Source organism: Microcebus murinus, chromosome 16, assembly GCF_040939455.1.
Source record: "Microcebus murinus isolate Inina chromosome 16, M.murinus_Inina_mat1.0, whole genome shotgun sequence".
In the NCBI taxonomy this organism is placed as follows: domain Eukaryota; kingdom Metazoa; phylum Chordata; class Mammalia; order Primates; family Cheirogaleidae; genus Microcebus; species Microcebus murinus.
The window spans coordinates 52,267,693-52,293,389 of NC_134119.1; the positions used below are offsets into that span (position 1 = coordinate 52,267,693).

Below are 25,697 nucleotides of genomic sequence, written 5' to 3' on the forward strand. Positions count from 1 at the left end.
TAAGCCACTAATTTTGGGGGTCATTTGTTATGTAGCAAATGCTAACTGATACATGGCCACCCTGCTCCTTCAGAGGTTCATGCTGCAGAGGGCACAGCTTCCAGATCCCATCATTTCTGAGCTAGACTTTTTGAGACATGACAGCATTTTTATAAGGTTCTTCATGGAGCAGAGATAAGAACCTCTGTGCCCCACAGCCCTCCAGCCCCTCACACCCCATCTGGCCCTCAATGTCTCCCCCACTTTCCATCTTTCAAACTTTTAATGGGCTGTCTTCTCTGCCTGAAATACGCCCCCTAAGTGTTGGCTAACAGGCTCATCCTGAGGTCTCCCTGTGATGCCACAGCCCCCAAAAGCCAGTCTGACCCCTGGGCTCAGCATGATGCCCTGCCCCCAGCACCTTCCCCCTAAGGGACAGCTCACACTACTGGGGGGCTCCCTCCAGCAACTGTCTGCCTCCTGCGAGACCGCGGGTCTCGTGAGGACAGAGGCCGTGTCTGTCTCGTTCAACACCGAACCTCCAGAGTCCAAGGTGCACCTGGAATGTGCCAGGTGCTCAGGAAAACTCGGAAGAAAGGGGGGAATGACAATGTCACTGGAAAGGTCTCCCAGTGATGGCGCCGACACGCAGAGCACCCGGGAGGGGCCTCACGGTCATGCGATCACCCAGATGGCACCAGTCACGAGGTCGACTTCTTCCAGGAGACTGTCAGCCCTCCACTCACTTATCCCTGTGTTTTCCGGTGTTGTTCACTGAAGATGCGCTGAGCACCCCCGGGGGACTGCTCCCCTAATCCGTCAACGCCCCTCCCAGGCCACAGCTGCCCGGCAGCCCCCAACCGTGCTGGCCCCAGCCCGCCTCCTGCCCACTCCCCACTGGACGGGAAAGGAGGCTCACCTCCCTCACCTCCGCGTCCTGCCTGAGGCCACAGAGAGCGCGCACCTGGCCCACAGTCGCTGCGGACCTGGCAAAGCACCCTCGCCCCACCTCAGCAACCTCTGGGAGGAAACAGACCCATTTCAGAGGTGGGAAAACACACTTAGACAGAGCCAGTGACTTGCCCAAGGTCGCTCACAGGTGGCAGAGCTGGGACCTCCATCTCCCACACTGGAACAAGCATTACTTTTACCTGCAAATACAGTAACACTCACGGCATAATAAAAATAGCGACATGTCTTGGACCCTCGTGCTAAGTAAACTTCGCCAAGAGTAGCCCACCCAATCCCATCAGCTCCCATCTTGTAGATGGGGAAATCAGGGCTCAGAGAAATGCGGTGACTGTTCCCAGCACCTGCCACACAGGGAGCAGTGTCGGGCGCCCAAAGCCACATTCACCCCTCAATGCCACTGGCCGCCAGCACAGTCCCTGGATGCCATTTGACCTGAGAACAGTTTTATGGCTCCATCCTTCAAAGCACACTCCAGAGAGGTTTATTACATAATAGAAAACAAAGACAATTTCTTCACGTTTCCCACTCAGGGAGTTTTATTAAAATGCAATAAATCTCCAGGGCAGAGTGTGACTTTAATGCAAAGGGTAGGAGATCTAGCTCTGCTCATCTTGGGACCTGGGGCAAAGGTGAAAGGGGGGGAGGGAGAGGGAGGAAGAGGGAGAGGGAGGGAGGGGGAGGGAGGGAGGGAGCAAGAGGGAGGGAGGGGGAGGGAGAGGGAGGGAGCAAGAGGGAGGGAGGGAGAGGGAGGGAGGGGGAGGGAGGGGGAGGGAGGGAGGGGGAGGGAAGGAGGGAGCAAGAGGGAGGGAGGGGGAGGGAGAGGGAGGGAGCAAGAGGGAGGGAGGGAGAGGGAGGGAGGGGGAGGGAGGGAGGGAGCAAGAGGGAGGGAGGGGGAGGGAAGAAGGGAGGAAGAGGGAGGGAGGGAGAGGGAGGGAGCGAGAGGGAGGGAGGGAGAGGGAGGGAGGGAGCAAGAGAGAGGGAGGGAGAGGGAGGGAGCAAGAGGGAGGGAGGGAGAGGGAGGGAGGGGGAGGGAGGGAGGGAGCAAGAGGGAGGGAGGGGGAGGGAGGAAGGGAGGAAGAGGGAGGGAGGGAGAGGGAGGGAGCAAGAGGGAGGGAGGGAGAGGGAGGGAGCAAGAGGGAGGGAGGGAGCAAGAGGGAGGGAGGGGGAGGGAGGAAGGGAGGAAGAGGGAGGGAGGGAGAGGGAGGGAGCAAGAGGGAGGGAGGGAGAGGGAGGGAGCAAGATGGAGGGAGGGAGGGAGGGAGGGAGCAAGAGGGAAGGAGGGGGAGGGAGGAAGAGGGAGGGGGAGGGAGGGAGGGAGCAAGAGGGAGGGAGGGGAGGGAGGGAGAGGGAGGGAGGGAGAGGGAGGGAGGAGGGAGGAGGAGGGAGGGAGCTAGAGGGAGGGAGGGGGAGGGAGGAAGGGAGGAAGAGGGAGGGAGGGAGAGGGAGGGAGGGAGGAAGAGGGAGGGAGGGAGAGGGAGGGAGGGAGAGGGAGGGAGGGAGGAAGAGGGAGGGAGAGGGAGCGAGGAAGGGAGGAAGAGGGAGGGAGGGGGAGGAAGAGGGAGGGGGAGGGAGGAAGGGAGGAAGAGGGAGGGAGGGAGCAAGAGAGAGGGAGGGAGAGGGAGGGAGGGAGGGAGCGAGAGGGAGGGAGGGGGAGGGAGGGAGGGGGAGGGAGGAAGGGAGGAAGAGGGAGGGAGGAAGAGGGAGGGAGGGAGGGAGCAAGAGAGAGGGAGGGAGAGGGAGGGAGGGAGCGAGAGGGAGGGAGGGGGAGGGAGGGAGAGGGAGGGAGGGGGAGGGAGGGAGGGAGCAAGAGGGAGGGAGGGGGAGGGAGGGAGGGAGGGGGAGGGAGGGAGAGGGAGGGAGGGGGAGGGAGGGAGGGGGAGGGAGGGAGGGAGGGAGGAAGAGGGAGGGAGGGAGAGGGAGGGAGCGAGAGGAAGGGAGGGAGAGGGAGGGAGGGAGAGGGAGGGAGGGAGGGGGAGGGAGGGAGGGAGGAAGAGGGAGGGAGGGAGAGGGAGGGAGGGAGAGGGAGGGAGCGAGAGGGAGGGAGGGAGAGGGAGGGAAGGAGATGGAGGGAGGGAGGAAGAGGGAGGGAGAGGGAGGGAGGGGGAGGGAGGGAGGGAGGGAGAGGGAGGGAGGGAGGAAGAGGGAGGAAGAGGGAGGGAGAGGGAGGGAGGAAGGGAGGAAGAGGGAGGGAGGGAGAGGGAGAGGGAGGGAGGGAGAGGGAGGGAGGGGGAGGGAGGGAGGGAGGAAGAGGGAGGGAGGGGGAGGGAGGAAGGGAGGGAGAGGGAGGGAGGGAGAGGGAGGGAGGGAGAGGGAGGGAGGGAGGAAGAGGGAGGGAGAGGGAGTGAGGGAGGGAGGAAGAGGGAGGGAGGGAGAGGGAGGGAGGGAGAGGGAGGGAGAGGGAGGGAGGAAGAGGGAGGGAGGGGGAGGGAGGGAGGGAGGGGGAGGGAGGGAGAGGGAGGGAGGGAGGGGGAGGGAGGGAGAGAGGAAGAGGGAGGGAGGGAGGGAGAGGGAGGGAGGGGGAGGGAGGGAGGGAGAGGGAGGGAGGGAGGAAGGGAGGAAGAGGGAGGGAGGGAGGGAGAGAGAGGGAGGGAGAGGAGCTCACACACTAGGTAGGAGTGGGAGTGGGGGTGGGGAGGGGAATGTAGAACAGGGAGTCCTGCCCCAGACTCAGCCCCTCCTAGGAACGCAAGGAATGAAACTTCACATCTAACCGGGTCCTGAAGGACCAGGAGGGACGAGGCTGTATGGCCAAGCGTCCCATCAAATTCCACTCCTGCATTGCCAGTTGGCCACACGTTGCCTCCCTAAACCCTGCAATTTCCTCCTCGCCAGCCCTCCAAACGCTGCAGCCAATGCCTGCTCTACCCCGCAGCCCCGCCCGTTCAAACTCATGCTCTGCTCTCCTAACCTCCAGAATGGAGTGCAGACCGCACGCGCTGGCACAGGACGCCGCTTTTGGACTTGCCAGAAGACACCCACCATCTTCTTCCTGCCTCACACTTTAGCCACTCTAGACTTCTTAGGGTTCCTCCCACACCAGGCTGCTTGATGCCTCTGTGTTTTTGCGCATGATGTTTCCTTCCCTTCCTCTATCTTGTCTGCCTGGCAAACTCCTATACATCCTTCAAAGCCCAGTTCAGGTATCATCTCCTCTGAAATGCCCAGTTACTGCCTTCTGTGGGGTCCTCAACACTGGGGGTGTTGGCCTCCATCTGTCCCTGCCTCTTTGCTGAGGTTGGTGTCTCATCTGTGGCCAGTCTTGAGACATGGCCAAGTACCTAGCACAGAGGAGACGCTCAGGAAAATTGGGTCGTATCAATGTGTTTGAACATCTTGTTCAGTCTCAGTGCTCCCAGTCAGGCCTTCCACCGAGGGGCCGCCTGTGGCCCTCGTCTCTGAATGCCGCCACGCCCTTTGTGGGCGACAGAACAGCGGCCCCTGGACCGCATGCACACGCTGATGCCTGGACAGAAGGGGCTCTGCAGGTGCGATTAAGTTGAGGACCTTGGCCCGAGAAGACGGGCCAGGCTTCCCCAGGCGGGCCTACGTCATCGCGGGGCCCTAAGAGAAGAGCCCTCTCCCACGGCGGCTGGGAAGGAGGAGGGACGGCAGCAGAAGGGTGAGAGGGGACACGGCTGGCTTTGCCAGGGAGGAAGGGCCTGTGAACAGGGCGCAGTCACCCCGCGCTCCAACTCGGGGGCCGGAAACAGCGGGAGCAGCACGGCCTCCTCCCTGGAGCCCGGCCGGGGCAGGAGCCCAGCCGGAAGGCACCTCGATTTCAGCCTTGTGAGGCCCGGCCGGAGTCTGACCTCCAGGCCCGAGAGGCGGTGAACTGCGTTGCTTTCAGCCACTCGTAGGCGGTGATTAGCCACAGCAGCGACAGGGAACCGGTGCTCCCCGTGGGCCACGCGGCTGCTGGCCCTGGGCCGAGCCCGGGCATCTCCCAGCCTCTGGCTTTTGCCCTGCTGCTCCCACTGCCTCGACTGCCTTCCCCTGCCCCGCCCGCCCCTCTGCCTGGAGAACTTTTATTCATCCCTCAGAGCCGGCCGGCGTGCCCTGGGGTGGGACAGGGCCCGCAGCCCCAGGCTCAGCTGTGCCAGCTTGGGTTCTGTCTGTGCCTTAGGAACGCCGGGTGCCCAGCGCGGCGCCCGCACTCGCCAGCAGCCTCGGAAGCAACTGGGGGAGCCGGGGTCGGAGCCCGCCGCTCGTGGGATTCGCGGAACAGTGCGAGTGTCCTCGTCTTGCCTCGCCGGGTCTCCGCCCGCTGGAGGACGCAGCGCCCACCGGCCTACCTGCCTCTTGCCTACATGGCCCTTTAACCCCCAGCTCCCCAGACATCTGCAGCAGCTCAGAGAGCAACGCCCACGCGCAAGCACAGTCAGATCCCAGCACCTGCGATCTGGCATGCAGGAAAGTCCACAGTTGAGAGTTTATCCTAAGAAAATAGGCAAAGATGTGGGAATAACATTTGTGCAAGGACATTCGCCATAGCTTCCTTTACACTTCACGTTAGTGAAAACCAAAAATGACTCAGATGTCTAAAAATGAGGACTTGGTTAAGTAAATAATTCCTCCTTCAGACGAGAGTATATTATACAGCCATTAAAAATAGCGGCTGTGAAAATATGTAGGAGCATAAGAAAATGTTTAATACATAATTCAGTTGGGATCCAAAATTTATAAAACATGTATATATTTGCATCTTAAAAAGACTAGTGAGAATTTTCATCTGAAATATTAATAGTTTCAATCTCATGAGGTGGTGGTAACGCAGGGGATGTTTTTATGCCTCATTTATTTTATAGTTTCCAAAATTTCTATGATGATCATGAGTTATAATTATTTAAAAGTAAGGTATTTTTTGAGGGAGAATATTCTGGAGAAAAATTGGCAGCATCTCTATCGAGAGTCTCTTGAGAAGGGTTAGTGGCATGACAGTGTCCTGTTTTGTGGAGATGAGAGGAGTTTATTGCTGAGACTATGAGCGGAGCCTGTGGGTGTCGATTCAGCTCAGCAAGCCCAGGCTCACGTCAGCTGCAGAGCTTCTGCCAGGCGCAGAGGACACAAGAAACCTGACTCCAGGGACGCTGGGCTGTGGCAGAGGCCCTGGGAGGGCCCAGGGGGGCGCAAGCCCCGCCAGTGGGTGGGGGAATTGGGAAGGGCTGGGGAGCAGGTAGGGAGGGACACCTGAGCATGGGGAAGCGGAAGGGGGGAGGGCCCTTGAGGAGGCTGCTGATACCCCCAGGAGGAGCAGAGGCCTGCAGGGAGGTCCCAGCCTGAGGGGTGAGTGAGAGCCAGGGAGGGAGAAGACCAATGAAGGGCCTTGCTAAGCTCAGTCTGAGGAATCAGTCTGTTATCGCAACATCCGCGGGCGCCCCTCCCCCCCCCAAGCATCTGCCCCCATTTCTCAAAAAAGCATCCGAGAAGATCATGTGGACTGGGAATCCGGCTGTGGGAATGTGCAGGGTCGCCTGCGTGGGCAGGCCTGCCATCCTGGCAAAGAGAGACACCACATCCCCTACAAACTGTCAGAAAGCTAAATTCGGAGCCAACGTTCTGGTGAGGCAGAAGCTGCTGGGCTTGCTCAGAACAGCCGGGGGCCTCTTTCCACGTTTGCTTTTTCCCTGAGAACTCCTCCCATGCCAGGGCATGGCCATTCTGGCTTGCAGGGCCAAGGCCAAGGCCAGATGAGCAGGACCCAGAGAAAGGACAGCATGCAAATGACACACACCGCCAATGTGAGCACAGGTGGGTTGTGACTCTCTCAGGGCAGGCCCTGCAGCAGAAGCCGGGACTGGGCCCCACCAGAACAGAGAAGGGCGGAATGTTCCCACCACCTCCAAGGCCAACAGCCGCACTTCTGTAACGCAGCCCAGGATTAGAGGACGGCATCTGCTGCACAGATTGGACAGAGCTTGGCAGGATGGGTGCTAATGATGGTGGGGACAAGCTGGGCTGCAGGTGAAAAGCCACCATGGCTACAGCAGCAGGAAAGGCACTGTGGAGGGAGAGCCACCTTGAAGGGAAGGGAGGCTGTGGTGCCTGGAGACCAGGGGTGAATCTTCATCCAGGAAGTCTTCCCTGCCTACCACCTCCTCTGCTCCAGTGGAGTGGGGTGTCTAGTGCCTCCCTGGTTCTCCCAGCCCCATCATAGAATGGATCACATGCCAATGTCATGGGTTGTTTCTGTGTCTGTATCCCCTGCTAAACTCTGAGTCTTGGCTGTCAGTTATCATCGATGACTCCAGCCTAGAGCTGGCTGGATGACAGTTAGAGGATGATGGATGGGTAGAGGATGATGGATGGGTAGAGGATGATGGATGGGTGATGGATGATGGATGGATCAATGATGGATGGATGATGCATGATGGATGGATAGATCTATGGATGAACAAATGATGAATGGATGATCACTGGGTGGATGATGATGGATGGATGGATGGATGGATGGGTGGAGGATGATGGATGAGTAGATCCATGGATAAATGGATGAAGGATGGATGATGGCTGGGTAGATGGATGATGGATGGATGAAGGATGGGTAGATCAATGGATAAATGGATGATGGATGGATGAAGAATGGGTAGATTGATGGATAAATGGATGATGGATGGATGAAGAATGGGTAGATTGATGGATAAATGGATGATGGATGGATGAAGAATGGGTAGATTGATGGATAAATGGATGATGGATGGATGAAGAATGGGTAGATTGATGGATAAATGGATGATGGATGGATGGGTGGGTGGATGATGGATGGATGAAGGATGGGTAGATCAACAGATAAATGCATGATGGATGGATGATGGCTGGGTAGATGGATGGATGGGTGAATAATGGATGGATAAATCAATGAATAAATGCATATGGATAGATAAAAGAATGGGAAGGAAGAAAGAAAGAGCAAAGTTGGGAAGGGAGGATAGAAGTAACAGGGAGAGAAGATGGAGGAATGGAAAGAATGAAGAAAACAGTGATGATTGATGAGATGGATGGATAGATGGATGGGGGGAGGAAGAGAGGAAAGAGGAAGGTAGGGATGCTCAGTAGGCAGAGAAACTATCATTAGTGAAGAGGGGTTCTTGGAGTCAGGACCCAAGGGAGGACAGGTATTGAAGTCAAGACAGAGAGAAGCAGCCTGTGGATGGGCTGGGAACGCTGAGGGATTTCTTTAAATTCCCGTGACCTCTCAGTCGCCCCAGATCTTGTCCCAGTGCATTTTACAGGCACCTCAAAGCCTCTGAACCTTAGTGAATAGACTCAAACCCCAAAAGCTTTTAAGTCGGGCTTCTCTCCATCCCTATCTGCTCTTAGTTTGTTTATATCAAACTCAGGTCTCCATGGCAATGTTAAAGCAAACACAGAGAGAGGCTGGTCAGGGGAGGAGAAACGCAGCTGGTGAAAGGCCAAAGGGATGTTTGAAGGTAATGGAGGCAGGAAGCAGACCTGTGACGCCAAATAAGCACGCCAGGCATTCGAGGAGCAGTATCTGCTGTCACCTTCACCAGGACTGCGAGGCCTGCATTGAGATCTGAATGGCCCAGCTTATGTCGCAAAGGAGGCCAGGAGGTCACCAGGAAGGGAAGCAATAGAGCCAGAACTGAAACCAAGGTCGTCTGCGGGTGCAGAGGACTTGTAGCACCTGTCATCAGCCTGAGGGTCGAGCTGCCGGTACAGTGCACAGCTGTTTCTCTCTGAAGTCTGGGTGACCAAAGGGCAAGGCGTATCATCTCTTTAATATTCCCCTCTGAAAATTATAAGTATGAACTCAGCATTCTCTGCTTAGAAGGACCCTGTCAGCATAGCAGCTCTTTGCTTGCCCCTACATTAGGGCCACCAACAGATGCTGGGAGCCCTGGGCATGCTCATGGCAGTAAAGTGCTCCGCGTAATGCTCTGTCCATTTCAGGGCAGCCGATGGGGTGACATCCCCCAGAGCCAGGCCATCGTCTGCCTCTTCAGAGGAGGACTTTGATGCCTCCTTGTGTCAGTAACTGTCAAGAGGTCTCTGCACTGCTGTTTCGTTTCACAGATCAAATCCCTCAGACTCTGCATCCATATCACATAATGCTAAAATTCTACACATTAAAAGAGAAAAAACAAAGAGACTTCAGGCATCAAAATGACAGCGCAGAAGCAAGTTGACTCACTCGTATCCACAGAAAGCCAAAAACAAATATGTAATGCCAAGGCTATCACCAGCAATATTGCAAAACACAAATATGAAGATGAGACAGGTTCTGGTCACAGGAAAATTAAAAAACTCAGAGTAGATGGTAAGAAAATTGGACTTCCACTTCCATAACAGCCTCCCCCATTCTGCTCGGCACCAAACCTGCAGGAAATTTTCCCCCAACTTATAATTTCTACACTGGAAAATGTAAGGTCGAGGTGGACAACCAGCTTCCCTTCCATCTTAGTTTCTCTTACAGGAGCCCTGATCCTGCCTAATCCATGGGAAGCCTCTCGAGGGCATGGGAGAAACGTGCCAGAGGACAGGCAGAGACAAAGCGGGGAGGAAGGACTGCCACCCCAGCCCCAAAAACTCTGCTCTGTAATTCAGCCAAAGGAGACCCCAAATCAGAACGGCTGTTCGCAGCACCACAGGTCCACTGGGCGCGAACCCTTGGCCAGCCTTCCCGCACGGCCAGGGTATCCCCTTTGGACCTCGCCCACTTGGGAAGGGCAGCGCTCCAACCCTATACTGGAGCCAGGCTGAACCTGGGTTTAAGGTGCCACCTAGAGACAAAGAGGAGGCAATGACCTAGTGGTAGTGGTAAAGAACTTCTAAGCATGTAGAATCAAAAGCAAATATATCCAATAAGAAACAAAACAAGCCAGAGATCACTGGAATAAATAACTAATCCTTCAATGTAAAGACACAGACATACATTCATAAGAAACAATAGCAAACGGGGAATCATAACCTCCCAAAACAGGCAAAGGACCAGTGACTGACCCTAACAAGACAGTGATGCATGAGCCATCTGATCAAGAATTCAAAACTAAAGTCTTATGGAAACTCTGCAATCTCCAAAATAACACAGAAAAGCAATTCAGAAATTTATCAGAGAAATTTAAAAAAGAGTTGGGATATTTTAAAAAATCAAACAGAAATCTTGGAACTGAAAAATCTATTAGAGGCTCTAACAGCTTAACGGATCAAGAAGAGGAAAGAGTTGGCGAGCTCGAAGACAGACTATTTGAAAATAGACAGAGGAGAAAAAAGAATGAAAAGGAATGAAGATCACCTACTAGACATAAGAAAGTACCTCAAAAGACCAAATATAAGAATTATTGGTGTAAAACAGGGAGTTGAGCAAGAGCAAGAGACAGAAATCTTAGTGAAAATAAAAAAAACAACAGAAAATTTCCAAAACTTGAAAAAGATATAAATATCCACACACAGGAAAGTCAGAGAACACCAAACAGATTTGACCCAAATAAGGCTACCCTGAGGCATACATCAGTCAAATTCTCAAAGGTCAGGGACAAAGAGAGGACCTTAAACGCAGCAAGAGGGAAGAGGCAAAGAACACAAAGGAGCTCCAACTCATCCAGCCACAGACTTCTCAGCTGAAACCATGCAGACCAGGAGGGGGTGGAATGACACTTTCAAAGTGCTGAAAGAAAAAACTGCCATCCAAGAACACTGTGTCGGGCAGTTATCCTTCAAATATGACAGAGATATAAAGTCTTCCCCAGACACACAAAGCATGAGAGAATGTACCACCACCAGACTCATCTTACAAGAGATGCTAAAGAGAGTTCTTCAATCCGAAAGAAAAAAACCACTAATGTTCCAAAACAAAAACCAAACATTTGAAGGTATAAAACCCACTGGTAAAATTATGTACAAGAACAAACCCAGAATACTCTAATACCGTAACTCTGGTGCACAATCCACTCATCTCTCTAGTATGAAGCCCAAAAGACAAGTCTAACAAAAAAAAATAATAGCTACAGCAACCTGTTAAGAGATAGGTAATATAAAAATATGTAAATTGAGACAACTAAAAATAAAAATGTACGAGAGATGGGGTTAAAGTACAGATTTTTTTTGTTTTTTCTTTGTTTCTATTCTTTTCTTTGTTATCTAAGCTGTCATCTCTTTAAAATAACTTGTTATATCTATAAGATGATTTTTATAAGCCTCATGGCAGCCACAATGCAAAAAACTATAATAGATTCACTAAAAATAAATAGTGACACATTTAAACTACTCCCAGGGGAAAAAATCACTTAACTATGAAGGAAGATAGTAAGAAATGAAGAAATAAAGAGAGGAGTTACCAAAAAAATTGAAAATAAGCAACAAAATAGCAGTAGTAAGTTCTTATAATAATAATAGAATTCAATTCTCCAATTAAAACATATAGAGTGGCTGAATGGATAATGAAACAAATCTCAACTATATGTTGCCTACAAGAAAACCATTTCACCAATACAGACACACATAGAATGAAAGAAAAGGTATTCATGCAACTTAAAGCCAAAAAATGTGCAGCAATAGCTTATACTTATATCAGATAAAATAGAGTACAAATCAAAGACTGTAAAAAAGAGACAAAGAAGGTCACTATATAATGATAAAGGGTCAATTCAGCAAGAGGATATAACAACTATTAATATCTATGCACCCAACACGGGAGCTCCCAAGTATATAGAGCAAACATTAATAGATCTAAAGGGAGAGACAGACCACAGTACAGTAACAGTGGGAGACCTTACCACCCCTTTCTCAGTAATGGACAGATCATCCAGACAGAAAATCAACAAAGAAACATTGAAGTTAAATTACACACTCAGCCTAGTAGGCCTAACTGACATTTATAGAACGTTTCTCTCAACTGCTGCAGAACACACACTCTCTTCATCAGCTCTTGGAACTTTCTCCAGAATAGACCATATCTTAGGCCACAATATGAGTCTGAACAAATTTGAAAAAGTAGAAATCATGTCGAGTGTCTTTCCTTAACACATAGACTAAAACTAGAAATTAATAATAAGAGGAATCTCAGAAACCTCAAAAACACTTGGAAATTAAACAACATGTTCCTGAATAACCAGTTGGTCCATGAAGAAATTAAGAAGAAAATTTTAAAATTTCTTGAAACAAATGAAAATGGAAATACAACATACCAAAAACTATGAGATACAGAAAAAGCAGTACTAAGACTGATGTTTATAGCAATAAACACCTATATTTAAAAAGTATAAAGACTTTAAATAAACAAATGAATGATACACCTCAAGGAACTAGAAAAGTAAGAAGAAACCAAATCCAAAATTAGTAGAAAGAAAGAAATAATGAAGATCAAAGATAAATGCAATTGAGATTTTAAAAAAAATACAGAAGATCAATGAAATAAAAAGTTGGTTTTTGAAAAGATAAGCAAAATTGGCAAACCTTTAGATCAACTAAGAAAAAAAATAAGACCCAAATAAAATAAAATCAGAAATGAAAAAGCAGACATTAACAACTGAGACCACAGAAATATAAAAAAGTCATTAGTGACTGTTATGAACAACTGTACACCAATAAATTGGAAAACCTAGAAGAAATAGATACATTTCTGAACACATACATGGTACCAAGATTGTACCATGAAGAAACAGAAAACTTCAATAAACCAATATTAAGTAATGAGATCAAAATCATAATATAAAGTTTCCCATCAAAGGAAAGCTCAGGGCCTGGTGTCTTTGCTGCTGAATTCTACCAAACCTTTAAATAGAACTAACACCAATTCTACTCAAAGTCTTCAAAAAATTGAAGAGGAGGAAACACTTCCAGACTCATTCTACAAGGGCAAAATTATCATGATACCAAAACCAGACAAGGACGCAACAACAACAAAAACTGCAGCCAATATCACTGATGAATAATGATGCAAAAATCCTCAACATAATGCTAGCAAACTGAATTCAATAACACATTAAAAAGATCATTCACCATGATCAAGTAGGTTCGTTCCAAGAATGCAAGGATAATTCAACATTCGCAAATCAATAAATGTGACACATCACGTTTAACAGAACCAAGAACAAAAACAATATGATCATCTCAGTAGATGCAGGAAAAGCATTTGACAAAATCCAACATCCTTTTATGATAAAAATCCTCATACAGCTGAGTATAGAAGGAACCTCAAAATAATAAAGGCCATATGTGACCAACTCACAGCTAACAATGTACTGAATGGTAAAAAACTGAAAGCCTTTTCTCAAAAATCTGGAACAAGACAAAGATGTCCACTTTCACCACTGTTATTCAACATAGTACTAGAAGTCTTAGCCAGAGCAATTAGGCAAGAGAAAGAAATAAGGGGGCATGCAAATTGGAAAGGAAGAAGTCAAATTAGTCTTTCTTGCAGACAACACGATTTTATACTTAAGAAAGCCTAAAGACTCCATCAAAAACTGTTAGAACTAATAGATAGATTCAGCAAAGTTTCAGGATATAAAATCAACATACAAAAATCAGTAGCACTTCTACATGCCAACAGCAAACAGTTTGAAAAAGAAATCAAGGAAGCAATGCCATTTACAAAGAATATAAAATATCTAGGAATCAATTAACTGAAGTAGTGAAAGATGTATACAAGATAAACTATAAAACACTGGCAAAATAAATTGAAGAGGACACAAAAAATTGGAAAGATATTCCATGTTCATGGATTAGAAGAACTAACATTTTTAAAATGACAATACTATCCAAAGCAATTTACAGATTCAATGCAATCCCTATCAAAATATCAATGATATTGTTTACATAAATAGAAAAAAAAATCCTAAAACGCATACGGAGCCAAAAAAGACCCCGAATAGCCAAAGCAATCATAAGGAAAAAGGACAAAGCTGGAGGCACCACATGACCTGACTTCAAAATCTACTACAGAGATATAGCACCAAATCAGCATGGGACTGGCCTAAAAACAGATACATAGACCATAGAGAATCTGGATACAAATCCACTCATTTATAGCCAAATTCATCTTTAACTAAGGCACCAAGGGCATACAATGGGGAGAGGATAGTTTCTTCAATAAGTGGTGCTGGGAAAAGTGGATAACTATATGCAGAGGAATGAAACTAGACTGCTCTCACCATACACAAAAATCAAATCAAATTGTATTAAATATTTAACTCTAAGACCTGAAACTATGAAACTCCCAGAAGAAAACATTGGGGAAATGCTCTAGGACATTGGTCTGGGCAAAGGTTTTTTATAAGACCACTAAAGCACAGGCAACCAAAGCAAAAATGGGCAAATGGGGTCACATCAAGCTAAAAACTTCTCCACAGCACAGAAAACAATCAACAAAGTGAACAGGCAGCCCAAAGAGTGGGAGAAAATAATTGCAAACTACCCATCTGACGAGGGATTCATAACCAGAATACATAATGAACTCAAACAACTCAGTAGCAAAACAAAACAAATAATCTGATTTAAAAATGGGCAAAAGATCTAAATAGATATTTCTCAAAAGAAGACATCCAAATGGCCAACAGGTATATGAAAATATGCTCAACATCACTAATGATCAGAGAAATGCAAATCAAAACCAGTGAGATATCATGTCAGCCCAGTTAAAATGGCTTTTATCAAAAAGACAGGCAGTGACAGATCCCGGTGAGGATGCAGAGAAAGGGGACCTCATCCACTGCTGGCAGGAAAGTAAATCAGTACAGTCACTATGAAGAATAGTACGGAGGCTCCTCAAAAACTGAAAAAAGAACTACCACATGACCCAGCCATCCCACTGCTCGCCACACAGCCAGAGGACAGCGATGCAGTGCAGAGGCATCTGCACTCTCATGATTACTGCAGCACCATCACAGTAGCCAAAATACACAATCAACCTGAGTGCCATCAGCGAATGAGTGGGTAAAGAAAATGTGGTCTATATACAAAACTGAATATTATTCAGCCATAAAAAAGAAAGAAATTCTGTCATTTGCAGCGACATGGATGGGACTGGAGGCCATCATGTCAAGAAAGCCAAGCATAGAAAGACTAACATCCCACATGCTGAACAAGTGGATCTCACAAAGAGAGATAGTCGGCGTGTGTTAGCAGAGGCCAGGAAAGGGATGGGGAAGAAGGGATGAAGAGACGTTGATCAATGGGCACAAGCACACAGTTTGACAGAAGAAATAAGGCCTTCCGTTAGCCGGATTAGTAGGGTGACTGTAGTTAACAATAATCTATCATACAGTTTAAAGTAGCTAGAAGAGAATAATTCGAATGTTTCTGGCATGAAGAAAAGACAAATATTTAAGGCGATGGATAGTCCAAGTATACTGATTTGATCTTTACAAATTATATGAATGTATTAAATTACCTCCTGTACCCTGAAACTAAGTACATCTATTATGCATCAATAAAAATTGTTTAAAAAAACAACAAAAAAAAAGAGATAGAGGGAGGAAGACACTGTAGGAAAATATAACTAAATCTGATTTTAAATGGAATGATATTGTTCCGGCAAGTGGTACAGCTAGTGTCACAGCGCTTGACCAGGGAAAGAACCCAGCGGCCCACGAAGAGTCAGAGAACAGCCTTCGTTCCGCCAGCAGGCTCGGCATCAACTTCTGACGCCCTCCCTGTTACCCCCCCGGTTTCTACACCCTTGGTAGGATTCAAAAAGCATCCAGTCAGCAACAAGCTTTAACATCCAATCAGAAGTGGGATTCAAAAAGTGTCCAATCAAGATCGCGCGAGCAGCAGGCCTAGGGGGGCGAGGGCCTCACCCCACACCCACTCTGGGAGCAGAAGCGGGGGAGGGGAGGCGGGAGCTTGGCTTTCCCCGTCAATATAACAACGTAGTAATATCACAGGTAAACAGAAGTGATTTGAAATCTGAAATACCAGCCCCACTGAAACAGATGGTTTATAAAACAGAGTTTCCCAAAATGTATCCTAGGAAACCCAATCCCAGGAAATGTTCAGCATAACAAAAATAAAATAACATAATATATCAGTATTAAAATTTGTATATAAAAGTGAAAATGAAAATAAATAAAATCAAACAAAATTAAAATTTTAAAAGAAATAAAATGTAAATAAAATAAAATCAAAAGTAAAGATTATGTAATCAATTGAGACTGAGAAACGCTTCCGGGGGAGTGTAATGTGCATTGGTGCCTCAAAGACCTTGGAAGACCTACAGTGAAGAAGTCCGTTTACTTTCATCAACCTAAGTATACTTATCAAGTATGACCACAAAATACGTATTTTCTGGAGACAGCCATTAGCACCTATAATACTTTAAATTATTACCCAATGTGAAAAGACGGGGACAAGATGTGAACAGGTACGTCACAGAAGAGAAGATCTAAATAGTCAATAAACATAGGAAAATATGTTTCATCTCAGCAGCAATCAGGAATCTGCGAAATGGAGCAGCATTGGGCTACAACCTCACATGCACTTGAGTGCAAACCAGGACAGTCTGATGACTGCAGAGATGAGGAGCAGCGCAGCACCGCGCAGATAAATCGGTGACAGGTAGAGAGGAAGGAGGCTGGGCGCACGCTCCACCAGGGCCAGGGCCAGGCGTCTGCCAGAGACGTGGTCCCGAGCGCTGGTGCAGCCTGCTCAGAACGGCAGAGCGTCGGGGCATGGCAGCCCTGACACTCCCACTGCAGAGGAGGTTGGGAGCCGCAGGCTACATGCACTGCGTGGGCCAATTGCCAGAACAAAGCTGGGAATATAAATCAGATTCCAAAAGGCAATATGATGTCATTCTTATCAATTTTCAAAACAAGTAGAACATATTGAATGAACAGTAGAACATATTGAATGCAGATATTCATATATATGTGTCCATCTAAAATATGATTTATATATTATGTTTTATATTTTTGATCTAAAGTGGGGATGATCCACCCCAAATCAAGATAGAGGTTACTCCTAGGTAGGCGGGGGTGGGGTGGGGTGGCGGGACAGAGGAGGGAGTTGGGCTGTATCAGAATCTCCCACAGTGTGTTTCTGTGAGAGGGAGAAGGGGCATCCCAGACACATATGGAAAAAATTAACGCTGCTTGCAGCCGGACACCAGGCACTGAGCTGGACTAGGCTCTGCCGCGGCAAAATCAGAAGCCCTGAGTTTCAGTGGCTCAGCCCACGTGTCTCTGCTCACCACCCACCGGCCCAAACACGACCCCAAACCAACCACAAGGGGCGCCGGGGAAGAGATGCCGGATTATTTAGTGAGCCACCCTGGCCATGTGTTATGCACATTCTATACTTTTCTGAGTAGGTTAAGATTTCACAATTAAACTGAAGTAGAAGAAAAAGAATCACCTTCCATCCCCAATAAAAAGGACAGGATCCAACCAAGTCCTTCTGAGAGAAACCTAAGATCCATCCCACTCCCTATACTCCAGAGGTTGCCCCAGGCTGAAGGTCCTGCTCAAGGTCAAATGTGCCTGTGAGACAGCAGGGTTGGCACATCTTTAATGCCATCGTGGTTCAGGGATGGCACAGAGTCCCCGGGGCTGGGGGACTGTGCCCTACATTTCAAGTCCACTTTTCCCAGCCGACTTGCTCAGTGTGAGGTGGCAGGGCATTCTGGGGGCTACGTGGAATAGAGGCAGGGCATGGGAAGGAGGCCACCATCAGCTTTCTCTCTGGCTCCAGTGGCTCCCAGACCACTCCTGCTCTGCCTGACAGCCTCAGAGCCCACTCTGTGCTCCTGGATTCCACAGATTCCCCCAGGATGACCCCATAAATGTAACGGGTCTTCTAGGTCCCAGCAGTGTTTCTCCCAAACCACCCATCCATCCACCCACTCACCCATCCATCCACCCACCCACCCATCCATCCACCCACCCACCCATCCATCCATACACCCACCCAGGAATCCATATACCCATCCATCCACCCACCCATCCATCCACCTACCCACCCATCCATCCACCCACTCACCCATCCATCCATACACCCACCCAGGAATCCATATACCCATCCATCCACCTACCCACCCATCCATCCATCCACCCACCCATCCATCCATCCACCCACCCATCCACCCACCCACCCACCCATCCATCCATCCACCCACCCATCCATCCATCCACCCACCCATCCATCCACCCATCCACCCACCCACCCACCCATCCATCCATCCACCCACCCACCCATCCATCCATCCACCCATCCATCCATCCACCTACCCATCCATCCATCCATCCATCCACCCACTCACCCATCCATCCATACACCCACCCAGGAATCCATATACCCATCCATCCACCTACCCACCCATCCATCCATCCACCCACCCATCCATCCATCCACCCACCCATCCACCCACCCACCCACCCATCCATCCATCCACCCACCCATCCATCCATCCACCCACCCATCCATCCACCCATCCACCCACCCACCCACCCATCCATCCATCCACCCACCCACCCATCCATCCATCCACCCATCCATCCATCCACCTACCCATCCATCCATCCATCCATCCATCCATCCATCCATCCACCCATCCACCCATCCATCCATCCACCCATCCATCCATCCACCCACCCACCCATCCATCCACCCACCCACCCATCCATCCACCCACCCATCCATCCATCCACCCATCCATCCACCCACCCATCCATCCATCCATCCATCCACCCATCACCCATCCACCCATCCATCCATCCACCTACCCATCCATCCATCCATCCATCCATCCACCCATCCACCCACCCATTCATCCATCCATCCATCCATCCATCCATCCATCCATCCATCCATCTGTCCTCCACTTTTCTGTCCAGACGTGAATCTGTTCATGCAATGCCCAGCATGCACCTCCTGTGCTAGATCTGTGCTTGGTTCTGGATGCTGGTGATCCACAACATGGACCCGGCAGGTCTCCATCCCCAGCCAGCTTTTGCGCTAGTGGTGGCAGGCAAACCATACACAAGAACCTCCACTTCCATGAGAAATGTGACAAAGAATGTGGGGGCTTCTTTCCATGGAAGGGGGCGGCAAGACTGAAGGCCGGTGAGGACCCTGCGGGTCAGCACCACACGCTCTCCAGGCGGGCGGCCGGGGCGTGCACGGCCCTTACACGGCCCGAGCTCCACCCGCGGGCGGCATGCTTGGACCCTGGGGAGCCAGGGGGTGTGGGAGCAGCTGAGGCAGGAGCGGGGTAGGAGGCAGGGGCGGGATGGAGAGGGTCTCTGCAGAGGGTGTGGCCTGGACATTATTCCAAGTGCCCTGGAAGGATTTTTAAGCCTCTCTCCTCCCAGCCCAGCCTCTGGCTACGGAGAGTGTGGTCCCAGAACCGCAGCAGCTGCACGTGGGAGCTCGGCAGGAATGCAGCGCCTTGGGCCTCGCCGCACCCCCGCCCGGGAGCCTGTGCGCCCGCGCTGAGAGGCACCGCACCGGATCAGCCCTTCTCTGCTCTCCCAGGGGGAACCTCTGCGAACACCTACACTGAGCCCACACCTCCCCAAGCAGGACCCAAGCTATGGCACCTTTCAAGAGCTTTTCTTTTCTTCTGTTTCTTTTTGAGGCAGGGTCTGGCTCTGTCACCCAGGCTGGAGTGCAGCGGCATGATCACAGCTCACTGCAGCCTGGAGTTCCCCAGCTCAAACGATTCTCCCGCTTCAGCTTCTTGAGTAGCTGGGGCTACAGGCACACACCACTATGCCCAGCCAATTTTTTAAATTTTTTATAGGGATAGGGTCTGGCTGGTCATAAAGGCCTGGGCTCAAGTGGTCCTCTGTCCTCGGCCTCCCAAAGTGCTGGGATCACAGGTGTGAGCTTCCGCGCCCGGCCTAAATGCTTTTCTAAGTGACTCTCGTGTGTCTCTGCTAAGAGCACGGCTACGCACGTGGCTTTGCGCAGCCTCCACGGCTCCCACAGCTCTCTCAAGAGGAGCACGTGGAAGAGCCAACTCTGTGCATTTCAAATCCTGGGGGGGGTCTCGCTCCCCGCCCATCCCCAGCCTCTTACACTGATTGAAGGAGGCCTGAGACTGAGCAGAGCACCCCCCACCACAAGAAGAAAGGGGCAGAGCATCGGGTCACCATTGAGGCCAGGAGGTAGGTGCTGCTGACGTGGGGCCCAGCAAAGGCAGGACAATCAAAAACTCATTCGGCTTACACTTCAGAGAGCCATTCCCAGAGTGTAAATGCCACACCTGTCATTAAAAATACATTCGTTGTGATTATACAGGAGACTTCTTAGGCGGCTCAGTGAGCATTCAGTAAGTGTGTCTTTAATAACCCCATGTAATATGTGCTCTCGCATTAAACCTCCCATCCGCGCGCCTCGAACACACGCAGGCACAGACGGGCGGCAATCCTCCAGCCCCAGGAGCCGGCCGCCCCCACGTCCCATGGTAGGGAGCGAGGACAGCAGTGGATAATGCTCAAAACAGAAAATGTGATTAGGGATTAACACAGAAAACTGTTCCCCCTCACCAGGAAACAAAGGGACGCAAATCAAAACAACAATGCAGTGGGCTGTCCCCACTCGTGTTAAATTAGCAAGTTTTAGAAAAGTTGTGAAAGGAAAGCAGCGGATGCAGAGCACATTTCTCCCGAGAAGAATCCCATCCTGCAGCACACCAGCTGCACATCTGCCGCTGGCTCCGGCTCAGCAGGGGCCGGCGCGTCCCGTAGGCCTACAGCGCGGTGGCAGCGCCGTGCACACGGCTGAGTCCCAGAGCGCAGCAGCCCGCGGGCTGGAGCACAGCCAATGGGGGGTGACAGTGCAGACCACGCTACTACATGGAAAAACTGGAAACATAATTGGTAACTGAGGGAAAAAAGCACACAAAACTTTATTCTATGTCCGTACCTATATAAATATGTCAGTGTAAAAAAGAAAATATAAACAAAGTAATTGCACCAACGGGCAGGCACGCGGGTGAACTGTTTTGAAATGACTAATGTTCTCGCGTGTACTTTTAATAAAGGCAAAGAGACGTCTGGCATAGAGACAGTGATGAGAAAGAAACGTGGAAAATTAAAATCTGTTCATTTGCTTCAGAGAAAAGCTAAATTCAGACGTGCACAGGCCTAGGGCCGTCTCATCCGTTCCCTCCCTCTGTCCTCGCCTCTCCCGACGGGGCTCCCCGGTGTCCCGCACAGGCGCCCGAGGCTCTGGGGGGAGAAGGAGCCCCAGCCTCGGAGCGCCTCTCAGGTGGGCGGGTTGGCCTCTCGGCTTCCCAACCACTTCTGAAGAGTCTTTTCTGGAACCCGCAAACGGGGGTCCTAGACCCCATGCCAGGGCAGGCAAGGTCAGTGCCACCCCACCCCCACAAGGGCACGCCCGGGTGGCTCTGTCACGTGGCACAGATTGCAGCAAGAAGGGCCGTTCCCCACGCAAACGCCGCTCTGGACATTCTCATCTCCCCATTTCCAGACACAAGGAGGTGTGAGTGGAAGAGACCGGGTGTTCTGGAACTCTCTGAGGAAGGAGTCAGGGCGGTATTAGTGAGTGCCAGCCGCGCTGGCCCCCTGGTGCTTGACTGACTTGCAAATGAGGGGCCCAGGAGGTTCGCTCAAAGGAACAGGAGACTTCAGTCCGCTTTGCAGCCAAGGGGCCTGTCCCTGCCGGGCCTGCGGAAGCGGCCCCGCACCCACACCCCGCGGCCCCGCACCCACACCCCACGGCCCCGCACCCACACCCCACGGCCCCGCACCCACACCCCGCGGCCCCGCACCCACACCCGGAGCAGCAGCTGGGGAGGCCCCCGGCCGGTGGCGCTGCGCTGCGCTCTGCCCTCGCGCGGACGCGGTGCACTGCCGGGCCCACACCGCGCCGGCACAGGGCCCGGACGCCCCCCTGCAACGCAGAAAGTAACGGTGGGGCGTCAGCGCAGGAAACCATCTGTCCTCCACGCAGGGATGGGGCCCACCACTGACCCATTTTCTGGCGGCGATGACGGAATTGGAGGAGGCTGGGAGGCCCGGCTGCGGGAGGCACCTCGCTGGGGGGGGGGGGGCGCGGAGCCTCCAGGAGCAAGAGTGTCTCAATCTCCAATCTCCGCCTCGATGGCAGCCCCACAGGTGGCCAGGCCAGCAGAGCAGGCTCGAGGCAACACCGTTCTTTACGCCACAAAGAAAGGACCCGAACCGAGGCACCATTTCAGCGAGTTCCCAAAGTCTCACAGAACCCCCCAGTGAGAACCAACAGACCGAATCATGAAACCCTTTGCTAAAAGCAAAGCCAAATGCCAAAAATAAATCAACTTAAGGTTCGGACCAGCGAGTATAGGTGTTTTGTTATGGATTTCAAATGGAAAAATGAGTTAATTATTACTTGAGAAACACACATTGGAAACCAAATGGTTTCACACCCAGAGACACGGAGGTGGCAATCCGTGCACAGAAGAGGCAGAGTCCTCGTGGGAGAAACTTCGCAGCCCAGCCCGAGAGGCTGGGCATGGACTGCCCTTCCCAGCAGCAGGCGTAACCGCTGAATGACAATGACCAGAGGGCCTCTCAAGCCTCGTCTCGCTCCCTCATTTGGAACATCAAAGAAGCCATCCACTGCTCCCGAGCTGAGTTCACATCTTACACATAAAGAGATGGCCGCTGTCGTCAATGGGTTATTTATTTACCAAGCTCTTCGGCTAAGCCCGGAAGAAAGAAAAGCGTCCAAGCAACGAGGATAATCGGAGCCGTGGCGGACGGCAGGAGCTGCGAGTGAAGCTCAGAGCGCAGCAAAGGGAATGAGCGCTGACCCGAATTCACGCGCAGACCTCCTCCTCCCGGGGACAAAGAGGAGGGGAAAGAAAGACAGAAAAGAAAAGAAAGCAAAGACGCTTTCTGAGCACTTGTCTGTCCCCAGGGCGGTTTGTGCCCAGGGCCGAAGCTCTGACTCTGCTTTCAAGGTCTCTTTTATGCATTTCGAGCCAAAGGAACGTTGCGAGGCCACCGGCCCACAGGGGCTGCAGCGCGGCGCCAGGGCCAGGCGCGCACTCAGTCCTCGGCTGAGCGCCTCGGAAGGCCCGCGGGTGCGCGAGGAGAAGGGCCCACCATCGGGCTGACTCACCGCCACAGAGAACTTTCCAGGACCTTCCCCATGTCGGCATGGTAGTACTTCGTCAGGATCAAGATCACCTGTGGTGAGAACAGAAAGAAAAGGCAGGATCGGTGGGTTTCGAGGTCCTCAAACAGCGATCTGATGCCGTCACTCCCTGCAGGCTCTGGGGCCGCTCAAAGCTGGGCCGCGGCCCGCCCCTCCCAGTGGCCCCGGGGCTGCAGAGCGCTGAGACTCGGCATGGCATCTGTCTCTGCTCTGTAGCCTGCGCCTGCCCTTCCGAGCGGCTTGGGGACACCCCCGTCCTGTGAAACCCCTAGTGGTCGCCACTCGGTGGGAATACCCCAACCCGGCCCTGACGACCCGACGCGGTGGCGAAGTTGGCGGTGGCCCCAGTGCGGCGCCAGGCGCTGGCTGTGAAGGGCTCAGCCTCCACGGCCACCCCGCAGAACGCCGGGCCTGCCGGAAACACTGCCCGGCCGCCACCCAGGCCACAGCAGGTCCCCGCGGCCCGTCTCTACTTGTGGGGTGGCGGCGGACGGCAGGGCAGTGGCGGGGGTGGGGACACTGGAGGGGACCGCGAGTAACCACGGCACACCACGGCTGTGACTCAGTTGTTCGCTCACGCACACTCGGGCCCTGCCTCGCACGCCATCGGCCTTTCAGGCCTGCACGGAAAAGACAATTATGTATAAAAATGAAAATAACTGTGTTTAAGAGCCACCCAGGCGTGCACATAAAAAACAAAAAGGAAACGCAGGTTCGCTAGCCGTGGTGGGAGACGGAGATTCGCCGCAGCACCGGCCGCCGCGTGTCGCCTGGGCCGATTCCACTTCCCCGCTGCCGGCCCGCCAGCTGTGCCTCTGCTCCAGGCACCTGGGGACCCGGGAGGCAGATGGGGACAGCCTCAGGTCGCCATGGAGCTGTTAGCCTCATTATTTGGGGTCACCACACGTGCTGTCCCCACGGTCCTTTTCTCGGTGGGGCAGAGCTTTCCCACCAGGCCTCAGGGGCGTGGTGTCCGCAGCGGCGTTTGGCCGACACCTGCCTCCCCTTCCCGGGTGCTCGGAGTGCGGGAGATGGGAAGAGGGGTGTCAGCCGAAACGGGACAGCGAGCATCTCGGAGGCAGCATGGTTAAAAGGCCACTGAGGCCTTCCGACTGAGTGGAGACTGGCCATGCTCCTGGGGACAGGGCAGCTCCCCGCCAGCTGCTGTGCACGCCTGCCGGCGCAGGGGAGCTCCTCGGAGGAGGGAGGAGGCGGGAGGGCGTGGATTTCACATACCGATTTATATTTTATACGTCCCGCTATGCCCAGCGGAGCCAGAGTGTGGCAGCTGGAAGGGACCTCAAAGTCTGTGAGGCCAGCCCCATGCAGGACGCCATACCCTGCCACTCCCATCCGCGTGGGGCAGTGAGACCTGCCCCGCTGGCGCTCCTCCAGGGGGGGCTCACTCCAGGGCGGGGGCTCACTCCAGGGTGGGGGCTCACTCCAGGGCAGGGGCTCACTCCAGGGTGGGGGGCTCACTCCAGGGCAGGGGCTCACTCCAGGGTGGGGGCTCACTCCAGGGTGGGGGGCTCACTCCAGGGAGAGGGCTCACTCCAGGGCGGGGGCTCACTCCAGGGTGGGGGGCTCACTCCAGGGCAGGGGCTCACTCCAGGGCGGGGGCTCACTCCAGGGCGGGGGCTCACTCCAGGGCAGGGGCTCACTCCAGGGCGGGGGCTCACCTCCAGGGTGGGGGGCTCACTCCAGGGCAGGGGCTCACTCCAGGGCGGGGGCTCACTCCAGGGAGGGGGGCTCACTCCAGGGAGAGGGCTCACTCCAGGGTGGGGGCTCACTCCAGGGAGGGGGGCTCACTCCAGGGAGAGGGCTCACTCCAGGGTGGGGGCTCACTCCAGGGAGAGGGCTCACTCCAGGGAGGGGCCTCACTCCAGGGCGGGGGCTCACTCCAGGGCAGGGGGCTCACTCCAGGGCAGGGGGCTCACTCCAGGGAGAGGGCTCACTCCAGGGTGGGGGCTCACTCCAGGGCAGGGGGCTCACTCCAGGGAGAGGGCTCACTCCAGGGTGGGGGCTCACTCCAGGGAGGGGGGCTCACTCCAGGGAGAGGGCTCACTCCAGGGTGGGGGCTCACTCCAGGGAGGGGGCTCACTCCAGGAAGAGGGCTCACTCCAGGGAGGGGCCTCACTCCAGGGAGGGGGCTCACTCCAGGGCGGGGGGCTCACTCCAGGGCGGGGGGGCTCACTCCAGGGCGGGGGCTCATATCCAGGGCAGGGGGCTCACTCCAGGGTGGGGGGCTCACTCCAGGGCGGGGGCTCATATCCAGGGCAGGGGGCTCACTCCAGGGCGGGGGGCTCACTCCAGGGTGGGGGGCTCACTCCAGGGTGGGGGGCTCACTCCAGGGTGGGGGGCTCACTCCAGGGCGGGGGGGCTCACTCCAGGGCGGGGGGGCTCACTCCAGGGCAGGGGGCTCACTCCAGGGCGGGGGGCTCACTCCAGGGCGGGGGGCTCACTCCAGGGCGGGGGGCTCACTCCAGGGCGGGGGGCTCACTCCAGGGTGGGGGGCTCACTCCAGGGCGGGGGCTCATATCCAGGGCAGGGGGCTCACTCCAGGGCGGGGGGCTCACTCCAGGGTGGGGGGCTCACTCCAGGGCGGGGGGCTCACTCCAGGGCGGGGGGGCTCACTCCAGGGCGGGGGCTCATATCCAGGGCAAGGGGCTCACTCCAGGGCG

At 52.9% G+C, this 25,697-nt stretch overlaps 1 protein-coding gene across 2 annotated transcripts in view; it reads right to left on the reverse strand.

The window, feature by feature from the left end:
- The window catches only part of SORCS2 (sortilin related VPS10 domain containing receptor 2), a 516,842-nt gene that overhangs the window by 286,979 nt on the left and 204,166 nt on the right, over positions 1-25,697 (reverse strand). For both annotated transcript variants that reach the window (XM_075992934.1, XM_020282017.2), the window contains exon 2: positions 22,981-23,048. In XM_075992934.1, coding sequence (XP_075849049.1) covers positions 22,981-23,048 — 68 coding nt within the window. The remainder of the gene's footprint in view (positions 1-22,980; positions 23,049-25,697) is intronic.